This window comes from Nipponia nippon, unplaced genomic scaffold (genome assembly GCF_047370975.1).
Source record: "Nipponia nippon isolate SJK-2023a ecotype South Korea unplaced genomic scaffold, ASM4737097v1 scaffold_3, whole genome shotgun sequence".
Taxonomy (NCBI): domain Eukaryota; kingdom Metazoa; phylum Chordata; class Aves; order Pelecaniformes; family Threskiornithidae; genus Nipponia; species Nipponia nippon.
This window is the reverse complement of record NW_028262347.1, coordinates 43,527,193-43,540,566: the sequence shown is the minus strand read 5'-3', so window position 1 is coordinate 43,540,566 and position 13,374 is coordinate 43,527,193. Positions and strand designations below refer to the sequence as shown.

Here is a 13,374-nt window from a genome sequence, read left to right as displayed (position 1 = left end):
CTTATGATTTTGCATCACTTAATGCTCAGAAAAAGAACCCTTTTTTTGTTAAATCTCACTCATCATTTTTTGTCTTAAAATTTTGCTCTTTTTGTGTTAAGCTATATTTTTTATTATTTCTAAAGAAGAATGTTATCAGTTTTGAACTTCTTTTTCTTTCCTTACTTTTAAATGAGTTAAAGTTGGAAGATTTCTCTTAAACACAAAAAATCCAGAAACTTCTAATAGGTACTAAACACTTGCAGAGAAGAGGAGGGGAGTGTTTTTCTTTGTAGCAACTGGCTTATTATTTATAATTTGGGTTCTCCAGTAGAGATTCTGCAGTCAAGATTTGAAAATCACTTTTGTTCTAGACTTCCTTGCTCAAGTGTCAAAATGAGGTGGGAAACTGGTTGTGAAATCTTCAATCTTTGTTAAGCTCATGGTTTACTCATTCCAGAAACTTTCTGGTCATTAATAAATGACCCAGTAGTAACAAGACATATTTACCAAAGCCTATTACAAGAAACAGACTTATGGTTTCTAAACTTCATTGATTTTACACGTAAATGTGCTGACAACTATTAAGGTAACTTGACAATTCCATGATAAAAAAAAAAAAAAGTCTATTTTTCTCAATTCCTTTTCCTCAAGACAAATTTTAATATCCAGGATTATACATGCTAAAAATGGTATATTTAAGGGAATCATACTTCTGTGATACTTTGAACTAATACCATTACAAAGATATTAGTGGATTTACCCCAGATTCATGAACAATGGCAAAACAGCAAAACTAGTTTTGATCTTACTTCAGAACTCAAGGTCTGCCTTATTAAAATTCTGTTGTAAAGATTAATGAAAGTTTTAAAAAATAGTCCTTGCATTTAACACTATTTAATATTATTGCTTTTAGTAGTATTTGAACTTAATGCTACACAGCTGAAGCTCATACCCTACCAAAAATTATTTTCTAAAGCAAAACAAAGGTACAAATAAAGGAATGTATTACAGAATGCACTCAGATTTTTATTTAACAACGTACAGAAAACAAGTGTCATGTGCTGTGTCATGGTATTAAACAATGAAGAGTATTCTCATGAAATAAATTCATGCTATTCACACATTTGATTGTTACTGCATATGCAAGTAAAAATAGGCTGGACTAAAAAATTCAAGTTCTAAACAGCTTTGAGATGAACGGTAACATGTAAATGTTCAGTGTTCTCATGCATCAACATATCTACAGTATATACAGAGGTTCTTTTAAATGAGTTAAGGAGCTTTCCATAAGGAGACAGCCAAAACAGATACTACATATCGTGGCCCTGTTACACTTCTCTTAAGGTTCTAGAAAGGTAGAAATGGTGAAAGACAACAATTCTGAATTAATTTTAAAATAAAACAGTTGTTAATGTTCAAAGTTTTTTTCTCTGGGTATCTTATAAAATTCAGCTGAAATTACCATATCTGAAAAAGAATGTATTTTTCTTTATAGCTTTTATTTGTGCTACAAGGAAAATGAAAGTATAGGGTTGTGCCTTGTTAATACCTATTGTCTTCAGCTGCCATGGAAGTCAGAGTGATTTTGAAGCTGCACAGCACCTTGCATAACTGCTTAATTTGTTGTAGGACAAACGCTTGTGTACATTTTATTAATTTACAAGATAAAGTATCCACCTGACTTAATTTTACATTAATAAGGCAAATATTACATACTAATTAAGACAATTGGTATTATAGTGGTTTTGATTTAATATATTTATTAACTTAGTTGTAACCATATTAGGCAATCACTTGAGGTGACTAATACAGCAAAAAAGGGCTATAATATAAACAGCAAGACCATTCACTCTTTCACCTAATACACGACATCAAAAGAATACAATAATTTTCAGACTCATCCTGACAGCATTACTACTAATAATAAATTTGCTTAAACAAGTAGTCTTCCCTGGGTTTACTTAACTGAGCAAGATTGTCATATTCATTTTTGTTGTTTTGAATCCCTTATATAAACTTATACAAGTTTAAAAGTACACTTGGGAAACGCTGTACCTATATAATATTATGCAGATAACGTGAAAAGATTAATACTATTGAAAAAATATTATTTTAAAACATTGTCTCAAGCTTCATAAACATTGCATTTCTTGGTTCAATTTCAAGGGAAATTAAAAAGAAACTCTCTCACTCGCTATCACTAATCTATATTTGCATGCTGTTCAAGACAGCTGCAGTTTGGTATTTAGGTGCAAATAATTTGTATTAAGAAAATTAGTTTTCAGAAAAAAAGTCCTATTATTTCTTCTGATGACTTGTTTCTCTTACCTTCTGCAGAAAGACCTTGGACATTTACGCCTCTGGCTGCCAGAAAGCTAAGGCAGACATCAACATTCTCAATCTGCAATATGAACAGAAATAACAAGCAGCATAAGACTATTTGACAAAATGTAGAAATGCAGGGGAAGAAAAAAAAAAAGAAACAGCCCAGGAATGAATACTTTACATTCATCACATACTACAGCTCTTTACCAAAGTTTAACAAGAATGACTACTGCTAATTGGGGAATTGATATAAAGCTTTCATTGTCCGCTTTAGTGCTTAAAAACAATTCATAAATGCCCAATCCAGAATGGCATGCTGGCAAATCAGCAACCCACCTACTTAACATAAAACTGGATTTTATACACTACAAACAAGCAGCAATGAAAGCATCCATAGAGGATTAGACAGTGAGTATATGTCTGGAGGTGTGGGTGACTGAGTTAACTAAAAAATGTAAGCAAAACCTCCAACACATGTGTTAGCAAAGATATTCCTTGGGATGATGTAGAATTCTGTGAAAATGATGTCACAGCAGTGGTTTATTCTCTATTTTTTTTCTTCAAAGCTTATGTTAAATAATTTTAATTTATTTAATGTTTATGCTTCTCCGAAGAGTGCTTGCTTAGGGAAGGACACAGTGCTGACTTCTTGGTGGTTCAAAAGAAATCTACAGTTACTGCAGAGAGCTTTAGATAAGAGAACATGTAGCCTAAATGTAGATCAATAAAAGGATAAAACTTCTGCCTCTAAAATGAGTAATCACAGAACTAGTTTGACTCCTTTCATATGTCTATTTCTAATAGATTAGGGAGCTAGAATATTCCAAAAGATTCTCTTGAGTCACCATCCCCAGCTGGTTCCCCTAGCCCTCCCAGGATCTATGAAGCAAATACGCAGCTATAAATGTAAAATCTTTTAACCAACAACTTTGTCTATAAATATGCTGCTATGAAAACAGAAAAATTATGTATAGAGAGGTGTCCTATGTCAAATGCCTTCAACAGATTTGATTTTAAAACATATTTTTTAGGTTGATGGATTTTTTCAAGGCAATTAGGACCACAAAAATAAAACAAAATGTTTAACAATATATTTTAAACACCCATTTTCATTGCAGAACATTAAAAAAAAAGAAAGGAATATTCAACACCAAAAACATAAGCCTGCAGTAAATCAAGTCCATGTAGTTAATTTTATTTGAATGTTTACACATTTTACAATACCTCATATCAACAGTTTTCAACCCTCAAAACATGAGGGGTAAATTCATTCCTTGAATAAAAGCTACTTGATCCTTAGCAGTATCTTTCTCACCTAGGAGGAGGGCCTTTTATTATTGTCATCTTTCTATGATTGTAGTTCTGCCATTATTCTCAGAAAATGGTATTAGCTGAAAGGAATATAAATATTCTTTTTACTACTGACCCTAGAAATATGTATTAAAGCCCACACAGACTCTCTTGATCCACAGGTAGTATTTATAAACTTATAAATACCGGCAAATTTTTAGACATGTGCTTTTTAAGGTTAATAAACTCTAAAACACTAGTAAACACATCTTTAAAAAAAGTCTTTTCAAACACTTGTTTTCAAGGACATGCTACCATTTATAGGAAATGATAAATAATCTCTCTCCTAAATCAATTAAAAAAAACCAAAAACAAAACCAGAAACAACTCTGCAACTAACACTAACTAAAGTTACTCCAAAATTGGGGTTTACCATAATGCTTTCATAGATCAGTTTGGTAGGTGTCACCAGTTGGCACAGCTGTGAATGCAGAATAACCATCCTAAAATCAATGGGGTTACTCCAACTCTGGCCCAGCACAGTAACAGCAAAAACTCAGGCCGTAGCTCTGTCATTGTCTTAAATCTTTATGTAGTTTTACACCATGAAAAAAACCCAAATAAACCTGGTCATTTCATAACCTGTAGAGATGTGACACAGCTAAGTCAGGTGAAACCTGGCTGCAGCTAAAATAGGAAGATCTGCTTCTTCCTCACCTCCTCTTCCTCCCAGGCGCGGGGCCCTGTCGCTGCCGCCTCTGCTGGGCTTCAGCACTTCTCTGAGCACACCAGGAGCTGGCTCCGTGCAGAAAACTCATCCAGCAAAAAAGGCAAAAGTATTTTAGTCAGTCACTCCGGTTTCCCGTGCAGCCAGGTGAGCACAGGAGTCAGCAGAGGGTAGGGCGCGTCCCAGCCTGAATAAGGCATGGTTTGGGAGAGGAAAGGGGAGGTGGGAAGGAGGGACAGGCAGATGGTGCCACTCCTGATGGCAACGGCAAGGCGCTGGGCTGGCTCAGCCCTGACCTCCAGCTACACCCCTGCATCAGTCGTGAAAATAATGCACACGATGAGAATATTTCTACTCGACCTTTAACCAATGTCAACTACATAAAAAAAACAATTTGAATGGAAATTTTCCTGTCCTGAAGAATTTAAAAGAAATTAAGATTTGTTTGGATATCAGCTGTATAACTGTGTGTCTCTCTGAACTTTCAAATCAACCATAATGCAAAATCAACTACTTCAAAGATGGGAAATTTTGCTCCACAACTAACTACTGCAAGCCAAAGGAAAAAAAAAAAAAAAGGAAAAAAAAAAAAAAAGAAAAATCAGACTGATGTCAGTAGCGTCCACCTCCAAATAACTGAAATAATATTTTGTGGCAGACCTAGGAGTGTAACAGACATTTTTCATAATGGGCATGTGCCCTCTGCAGTAGTTCAGAACATAACTATAAACAAAACCTAATGTATTAGGGAACATTTGAACCCTAATGTGCTGGCAAAACATCTCAATATCTGCAATACCGAATATTTAGTAAATAGTAAGCCTAATACATAAACCTTAACATACATTTAAGGTGAAAAATATCCTATAGAAATGGCACCTGGTTACTTTACATGTCTACTTCTACAGCATGTGTCTTTGAAGTCACATCTCTTAAACTCTCAGACAAAACTAGTCATACCATTAACACCAATGACTCAATATACTGCAGAACTACAAAGCAAATTCTGTTTTGCTTCACAGTTCATGAAGAGAACTGTAAGAGAAGCCCTACGTCCAAAGTCATCCCTCTTGGTGGTGGTGTATGAAGCAATAGCAGTGGCCAGCTTTCAGACAATAGACTGTGGTTGCACTGTTAGCCTTATAATAAAGTCTTGTTTTGACTTGTGAATTGAGCAAGTTTGGTGTGGCAACTCACAGCCACATAATACACTGAAAATGTCAGAAAATAACTCTTACAGTCAGTTTTCTGATAACAACTGCAGTTACTATACAGCTCTCGGGAACTGTTAGGAGATTCAATGCGAGATGCACTAATACATTCTTGGGTTATTTTCACTTTCTTCCCTCACCAGTTCAGAAAGCCTTAGAGTTGTCCCATTTTGAAGCTTTCAGTGTGTCTCTAAACATTGTTTTAATTACCTACTTCTTGCCTTGGCAAACCACAGTTATTCTTTGAACTCAAACCCTAGCAGCCCCAAACACTTTTTATTCAAACTTACTAACAGATGAGAGTAATTTTGCAATTACAAAAGTTCTAAGAGATTTCAAGCAGCTTCCACTCCTCAATACTGTTTCAATCAAGAATGGTATGAATCCCTGAAGTCCATGTTTATTTAAGTAGTTAGTGGTGGGTTTATTATATGCTGGGGTAAACTCTTCCTAGAGCTGACACTGCAGATGTAGAACTCTACCTGTTTATATATCAAGGCTGAAGATTTCGCAGTGTAACACTTAACATAGATGCCAGACAAATTTTGTATCTCACATGTGCCCACAATTTTATAGTGAATTTCGCTAGCAAAAAGTACCAGTTTATAGCAGAACTGATGTTCATCATTATCATGAATAGTATCATCAGAATTACAAAGTGTTGTAGCAGAAGATATAGTTCATTAGATTACAGAATTCTGGATATAGAGCGACTCCGCATCTTACACATCAAGATAGAGAAAAGTGACTTAAATTTGCAAATTTGCTTGTAGAGGTAGAAGTTGCCAAGATCAGACTGTTGCTGAACAGCACTCCATCACTGTCAATCCCCCAAATTTTTAGGTCCAAGGCACTTATTTTCTATTAAAGGTTCAAAAGAGTGGAAGAAGTGCATTATGTTGAATAGCAGATCTGCCACATTAAAAATCTTAAAACCTATAAATGGGATAAAGAATTAATGATATAATAAACCTTCATTGCCATGTAGATATTTTTTCACTTAGCTATTCAGTTAACCATGTTGGAAGTCAATCAATACTGCACAAGATTGTTTTTCAGAGGTAACAAAAAAATATTATATTATAATCACTTCCTTATCAAAACTCAAGAATAATACGCCCAATTCTTGAAATGTAGCTCCAGCATCATGGGTGCAGATAAACTCAGCTAAGAGGATGATAATTTAGGAATTAAGATTCGTGGGCATCATCAGGTAGATAACACCATTTGATGCTCTTTAAATTAAGCCTACTGAGTTATGCTTACAATAGATTAAGCTTCTTTCATAAATCAAGTCCTTTTAATATTGTTCATACACACAGCATTATGAAAAAAGCACCTGAAATACTTACACTATAAATATTAGTGAGCCCCAAGATATTTCTACACTCACATTTTAAAATGATGTACAAATAAACAGCAATATCACAACTCTGATACTATTAATAAATTACATGGCATACAAAGAAGATACATTGGCAATCTGCTGTAACATATTACATTGCGTAGTTGTGGGTAATCTGCTTTTGACTGGAAGCTATTTGAAATTTTACTGACAGAAATAAATCACTAAACCAGACTGTGGGAGTTGCATGTAGATAAACAGTAGTACTTAATACCCAGCAGTTAGCAGACTTACAGGAAGAGCTCATTTGTGGGATTGTACTCACCAGTGACTCAACATATAGAATATGTCTATTTATTATAATTATTTTTGCTATTACCAAGATTAGCTTTCATCTCTTTTGTCTGGTAGACAACACTTTCCTCACTTGCAAACATAAATTTAATTGTTGGATGCTCAGAAGACAAGTAATGATGACTAATACAGCATTATGTTTTTCTGTACTTATAAGAAGCTCTGAAAAATACTTTGGTTTGACTAACTCTCTCTTGTTAAGTTTATGACAATACAGTTTACAAGAACATATAGACACATACACAATTTAGTTGTTATTTGTCTACTTTCAGCTGGATTCCTCCTGCTGAAGAATGGGACACCTTTATAAATACAATACCTTATTATTACAGAATGTTTCTATACATATACACTCCTAAAATACTCTTGATTATTTTGGCAGTGAAAGTAAAACAGTAATTTCTGTTAGCACTTCATTCAGTGCTATCTTCCATAGCTCTGTGTGTGTTTTGACATTCTGATTCATGACCCAGAGCCCCAGACAAAATTTGGCAAAGGATTTGCTGTGTAGAAGTTTTCTAATGTTACTGATAGCTGATTAGGGACACTCGTGGAAATAGTCTGCCACAGAAACCCAGAGAGTCACATATATACTCACCTTCCAGAGCACAGAAACTCCATAAAACTCCTCAATATTTGTTGCTTTTTTTTTTTTTTCATATCAAATAGTACTCCTTTGAGATTAGTATTAGGCATGAGATATTCTGTGTCATGGTAACTGTATTTCAGACACACTTTACCAGCAAGAGTTCTTCCTAAATTTCCCCAGAGTATTAACCTGAGTTGAGAGACCTGTGTTTGACTCTTTCTTTCCCATGGATATTCATCACTAACAAAATTTGTGGAGGTCAATGGATTTAAATGAATGCAGAATTAGAAAATAATTTATTGTTATTACACAGCTCATTCTCATTCAAGTTCTGTAGCACTAGTAGAATCAAAATCAAATAAAAATACAATTCAGACCTTACAGGTAGCATCCTGTGCTCTACAGATTTACAGTACAGATGCTGCAGAAAATGAATAAAATGAAAAATGGAAGAGCAGATACTATTTGTCTGTCTGACTTCCACATGAACCTAGCACGGAAGAAGACACACTAGCTTTTGAGTTCTGTCTGCTTTCTTAGTAGTAGGTGAAGTGCCAGAGATCTGGTCTTACTTGCAGGCTCTAAAAAGAACAGACATTCAGGCAAGCAACCGAGGTGCCTTCAGGTGTGGATAAAAGCGGGTTTGGTGCACCTGTTGGAGCTGGTGAGCGAATGAAACTGTTCATGATAGACTTCGTTATACAGAATGCTCTGGAAGAAACTGGAAAATATTTCAAGGTGGGCATGGCCTAAACTCTGATATTCCCTCACCTAACAGAGAACAGTATGAGAATTGGTCATGTACACTCTCACAGATACCTGTTTAAACCTCACACACACACTAAAAGGTCTATTTTTTTGGCCAAATGTCTTGCACAACCTGCTACACCTAAAGCTGTTCTCAGAGATTGAGAAGGACAAGTTTATTTCACTTTCTGTTCTTAATTGATTCATCCATTGCACACATTGTGACTTGTTGACAACTCACTTGTGGTGTGGGAAACACCCAGATTTTTGGTTTGCCTTGTAACTTTGTTCCTTATTGGTTTTCTTCCCAGCTGGTTTCACTAGTTTGTATTCCTGTTTTGCCTCTCCTTAAAGCATAGGGATAGAAAGCTACAAGATAGAGATACAAAGAGAATATGCTTGCAGTTCTATACTGACTTATATTTTTATCCTCAGTTTTATAACTCAGATTATTTAACAAAGCCGGACTTCATAAACCAGGCAGGTGGACATTCAGCTTTTTTCACTGTGTACAAAATAGGCACAGGTGCAATACTTCCTTCACCAAAAAATAAAAATCAAACAACTTAAGAACTTTTCCATTTCAAACAAGTGATAACTGAATACACTGCCTGTTATTCTACTTACTATCATGCTTGTGTCGTACATATCTATATGTACTATGATTTTGTCAGGCTGAGTAGTGGGCCCAAACGCCCATTTCTGACAGCCACCTTACACCAAGGAGGTTCAACTGAAGTCAAAAGCGTCTTTCCAGATTAAAACTGATATACCAAAATGGATTACCCAGTCAAATGTCTTTATCCCCCTGCTTATCCATTCTTCAAATGCCACACATTCAACACTGTTTGAGAGTCTAGGTGATTCTTAAATGATCGCTGAAATAATATTCTCAGTAATGAGAATCCCCTGTTGTTCTTCACTTGAAAGCAGATGTTTGGCACATGTGAAGTTCTGCTCATCTCTTTAGAAAAATTTGCAAAAAGTAATATAATTAAAATATAAAAAATCCCTAATGCCTTTATAATTGTACATATTCTGTGGCACAAATTGTATCTAATCCATAAAAAGTAAGCAATTATGATTTATTTGTTATAACATATGGTAAGATTTATTGTAATTATTTGTAAAAGTACCAGTCGGTAACCTCAGCCATTATAAGAAACACCTTCTATGAAATGCACTCCATTCGGTTTAGCATTGTTGTTCATTTACCTGTTTTCTGTGAAAGCTGTCCTGAAATTTTACTTACGAAATTGTTGTAGCATTTTCACTACACTGTATCGCATGTTAGCCACAAAAGCTGATTCCTAGGTATTCCAAAAGGGAGGATCCTGCTACAGAAAACATTTTTTCTCAACTTTATCTCTACTATGGCTAGAACAAAAGAGTAGGGTTAAAGACTTTCAAAGGGAACAATGTAAAATAAATTCCTATGGGCTCATTTTACAAGTATTATAGTTGAACTATAACAAGCAGACTGGTTTCTTTTTATATTGCACAGGTTAAACTAGTTTAACACATGTGAAAGCAAGTCATCTGCTTTCTTGTCTCTTGCATATTTAAAATTGGGTATTATTAACATATGTATGTGTTCATACTAAAAGATTTTTGTTATTGAGCAAGACTGTCTGAAAGTCTTATATTTCCACCAAGATTCCCTGTGAAGAAATTGTATACAGTATTATTATGTAATAAAAAATATTTTTTACTACTACTACTACTTAATAAGGACACTTTGAAGGGCAGAGAATACACCCAAATTCTTCCAAATCCTGAAGGCCCAGAGTAATGCAAAACTTACAGTGACCTGACTGAGGAACCTCTTTAGTTTCAAATTTGCGGTCTCTGTGCACGATGCTGTTATGGCAGGCTGCATGTTGCACTGTTCCCTTGACCAAAGACTACTGAGACTAGGTGAAATTTGCCATGAATTCTCAGTTCACCTTGTAGAAAGTTCACCTTGCAAAAGTACAAAGAAGAGCAGAGACTTAAAAATCCCATTATTTATGTTCTGATAATTTATTTCCCACGAGCTCCTAGCATGACTGCTTATTGCAATAATTTTGTGTAGCTATACTGGAAGGCAATGTCAAGTTTCCATGGGTGGTGTAAATTTGAAAACCCACCCAGATAAAACAGGTGTTAGCAGTCCTGCTGGGAGATATTAAGTGCGTTCTGCTGACTTGCTGTTGCACGTGGCCTGTTACCTCACCCAGATGCAAGGCACATTCCATTTTCCTATGGAAATTATAATGCATTTCAGGGTGTTAAGCAGAATACACTGACACGCACACACATTCGGCTTAACTTTTTTCTAACAAACTCCTCATTACTCGCAATAGAATAATTTAAGGAGCATTTAATGAAAATAACCATCAGTGAACTATGTAACATCAGTCCAAAAAACTGTTCCAAACTCAGCATTGACTTTGCAATAAGAGACCATATATGCAAATTAAAAACTGATTTACTGGAGGCATTTGGGGAGAATTTTACCTTAGAGGATAATAACTACTGGTATGTAGGCCTCCCAGGCAAAAATTTTTAGGAAATGATGCTGGAGTTATTTAATTATTAGTTATTTTTTGAGGAAAGGATGATGATGTTATTTAAAACTGAAATACCTTTCACTTCCTTTTCCAACAGATATTAAGGAACATGCACATCACATTCTTCCAACATGCACTCCAAACACGAAATATGACCAGTAAACCCAGAAATGTGAAAACAAATTAACTTCTCAAATACTTGGAGAATTCAAAAGACATATGTACTGACCTGCTGATAAAAGAATGTATGAGGTCACTGTTGAGGTCAGAGTATGAGCTGGGGTGTGTATTGTTTTTAAGAAAATGCTACAGTGGGAAAGGGATCCCTTTTGGCATGTATTATTGTCAGTCCTGGCAGGAACATGAAAGCAACAATTGGTGTTGTGGGTTTTTCACCTAGCCCCTGACTTGGTGCTTGGAAAGCTTGGGGTGAATGGGAGATAATCTCTGTAATGTCACATACAATTTGTTCGCTGTTTTTTCTTTTTCTACACATCAACAAGTTAATGAACAATTCAGTTATTCTAAATAAAAGCTTTAATCCTAATCATAATTTTTAGATGGCCAAACAGATCATTATGAACATCTGCTGGTCATTTTCATATAAAAACCCAAAAAACCTCTATCCACAAACATCCCAAAAAACACATAAGAGATGAATGCAAAATTTTTCTCTTTTCATCTATGTAATGGCATGATCTTGCTTCTCTTGTTTTCCTTTCTTACCCACTCTTTCTTCTGTGTCTTGTCTGCATTTGCTCTACCCATTTCTATACAGTAGTCTCTAGAGCAGACATTGTAAAGCACAAAATACAACAATGGTAATTTCTGAAGTGCTTTTGTGCTCCTATAATAGAAATTGTGAGAAGAAAGTGTTGGATTTTTGATTGGAATATAGTGCTGCATTTGCTCCTGAATAGACTCCTGGATTTGGATTCAGAAAACCATGAATGTATTTCAATATCTTGCATGAATTTCTTAGAAAGCTAAAATACAACTCCACAGCAGCATGGATCAAAAGAAAAGACTAGGCAAAAGTTCTCTTCCAGAGTCTCAGAGTAACTCCCTACTTCAGTGCTCTCATCTCCGCAGGCCTGTGGCCACTGCCACTGTGAAAGAGCCCTACACATGCACTAAGAACACAAAATTGAAGATAAATACTACCCTGGGAGGATGTTTTTCAAGGCAATGATAAAAAGAACTCTGTTTAAACACAGTGTTTTTTAAAGCAATGCATCACTTTAGTGAGCCTGTCTACAATCTTTTTTTTAAGTTACGCAACACTTCTGAGTCAGCAGGGTACCAACGCCTAAATGTTTATGGAACTTGGCAACTTCCGAAAATTGGAGGGCCATGTGAAAATGCATGCTTCTTTAAAACAGAGGAGCTTCTCTCCATTAGGTCAAAAGAGAGTCTACGACAGAGTGTTCATTTACTAGATTTAATTAAACCTTTGAAAGCATTCCAGTTCTCTCCTTCACCACTATTTAGTACATAGCAACTTCATTTAGCTCATCAAAAAAAGCAGCTTTTAGAAGTAAGGGCAATTACAACCAGTGACGGAATGAATCCTTTAAAGGTAAGTAAACAGGTAAACTATGGGGCATTTCACTACATCTCTTGAACTTTGCAAATGGAATCCATCCAGATGCACTTTATGCTTTCTGAACCCTCCCTCTTGACTACACCAGAAGTCATAATGCTACAGCTTGTGCAGGAGAGACACTGACAATTTGCTCCTATCCTTCTGGCCTTTTTATTTTATAAACATTCTGATGTTTTTTCATTAGATATCTTTCGCATATTATCCTGAAAAATATTTATGGAACATTGAGCTCATCAGAAGGAAAGTGATAAAAATACTTGTTATTAACAGCCTCTAAAAGCACAGCCCAGAGATTTCTGTAGGTCTAAACTTATGTGGCTGGTCCTCCAGCTGGAACTTAAAGTCCTGCAGGAGAGACCATAACTAAGTTGCTGATTTTCCTTTATGTTTAGTCTTTAATTTACGGACTTAAATTGATCTAAGCCCTAAAGAAAAAGACTTAAAAGAAAAAAAATCAATGATGAATTTGTGTCACAGGTTATTAAAACTATTCCAATTAAACCAGATGTCTTTAAAAAAGCCATAGGGATAATACAAAAGACTCAGATTCAGTCTTTCACTTTTGCTAGTGTACCTGAGCATTGTATTTTAAACCATGTTTAGCATAATATACAAAGAAATATTAGGTCATGCTGTACATGTTTTC

The 13,374-nt window shown here is 35.3% G+C and overlaps 1 protein-coding gene across 14 annotated transcripts in view; it reads right to left on the bottom strand.

The window, feature by feature from the left end:
- NAV3 (neuron navigator 3) overlaps nucleotides 1-13,374 on the bottom strand; it is a 554,479-nt gene that overhangs the window by 162,535 nt on the left and 378,570 nt on the right. For all 14 annotated transcript variants that reach the window (XM_087765091.1, XM_087765093.1, XM_087765082.1 and 11 more), the window contains one exon: nucleotides 2,311-2,383. In XM_087765091.1, coding sequence (XP_087621217.1) covers nucleotides 2,311-2,383 — 73 coding nt within the window. The remainder of the gene's footprint in view (nucleotides 1-2,310; nucleotides 2,384-13,374) is intronic.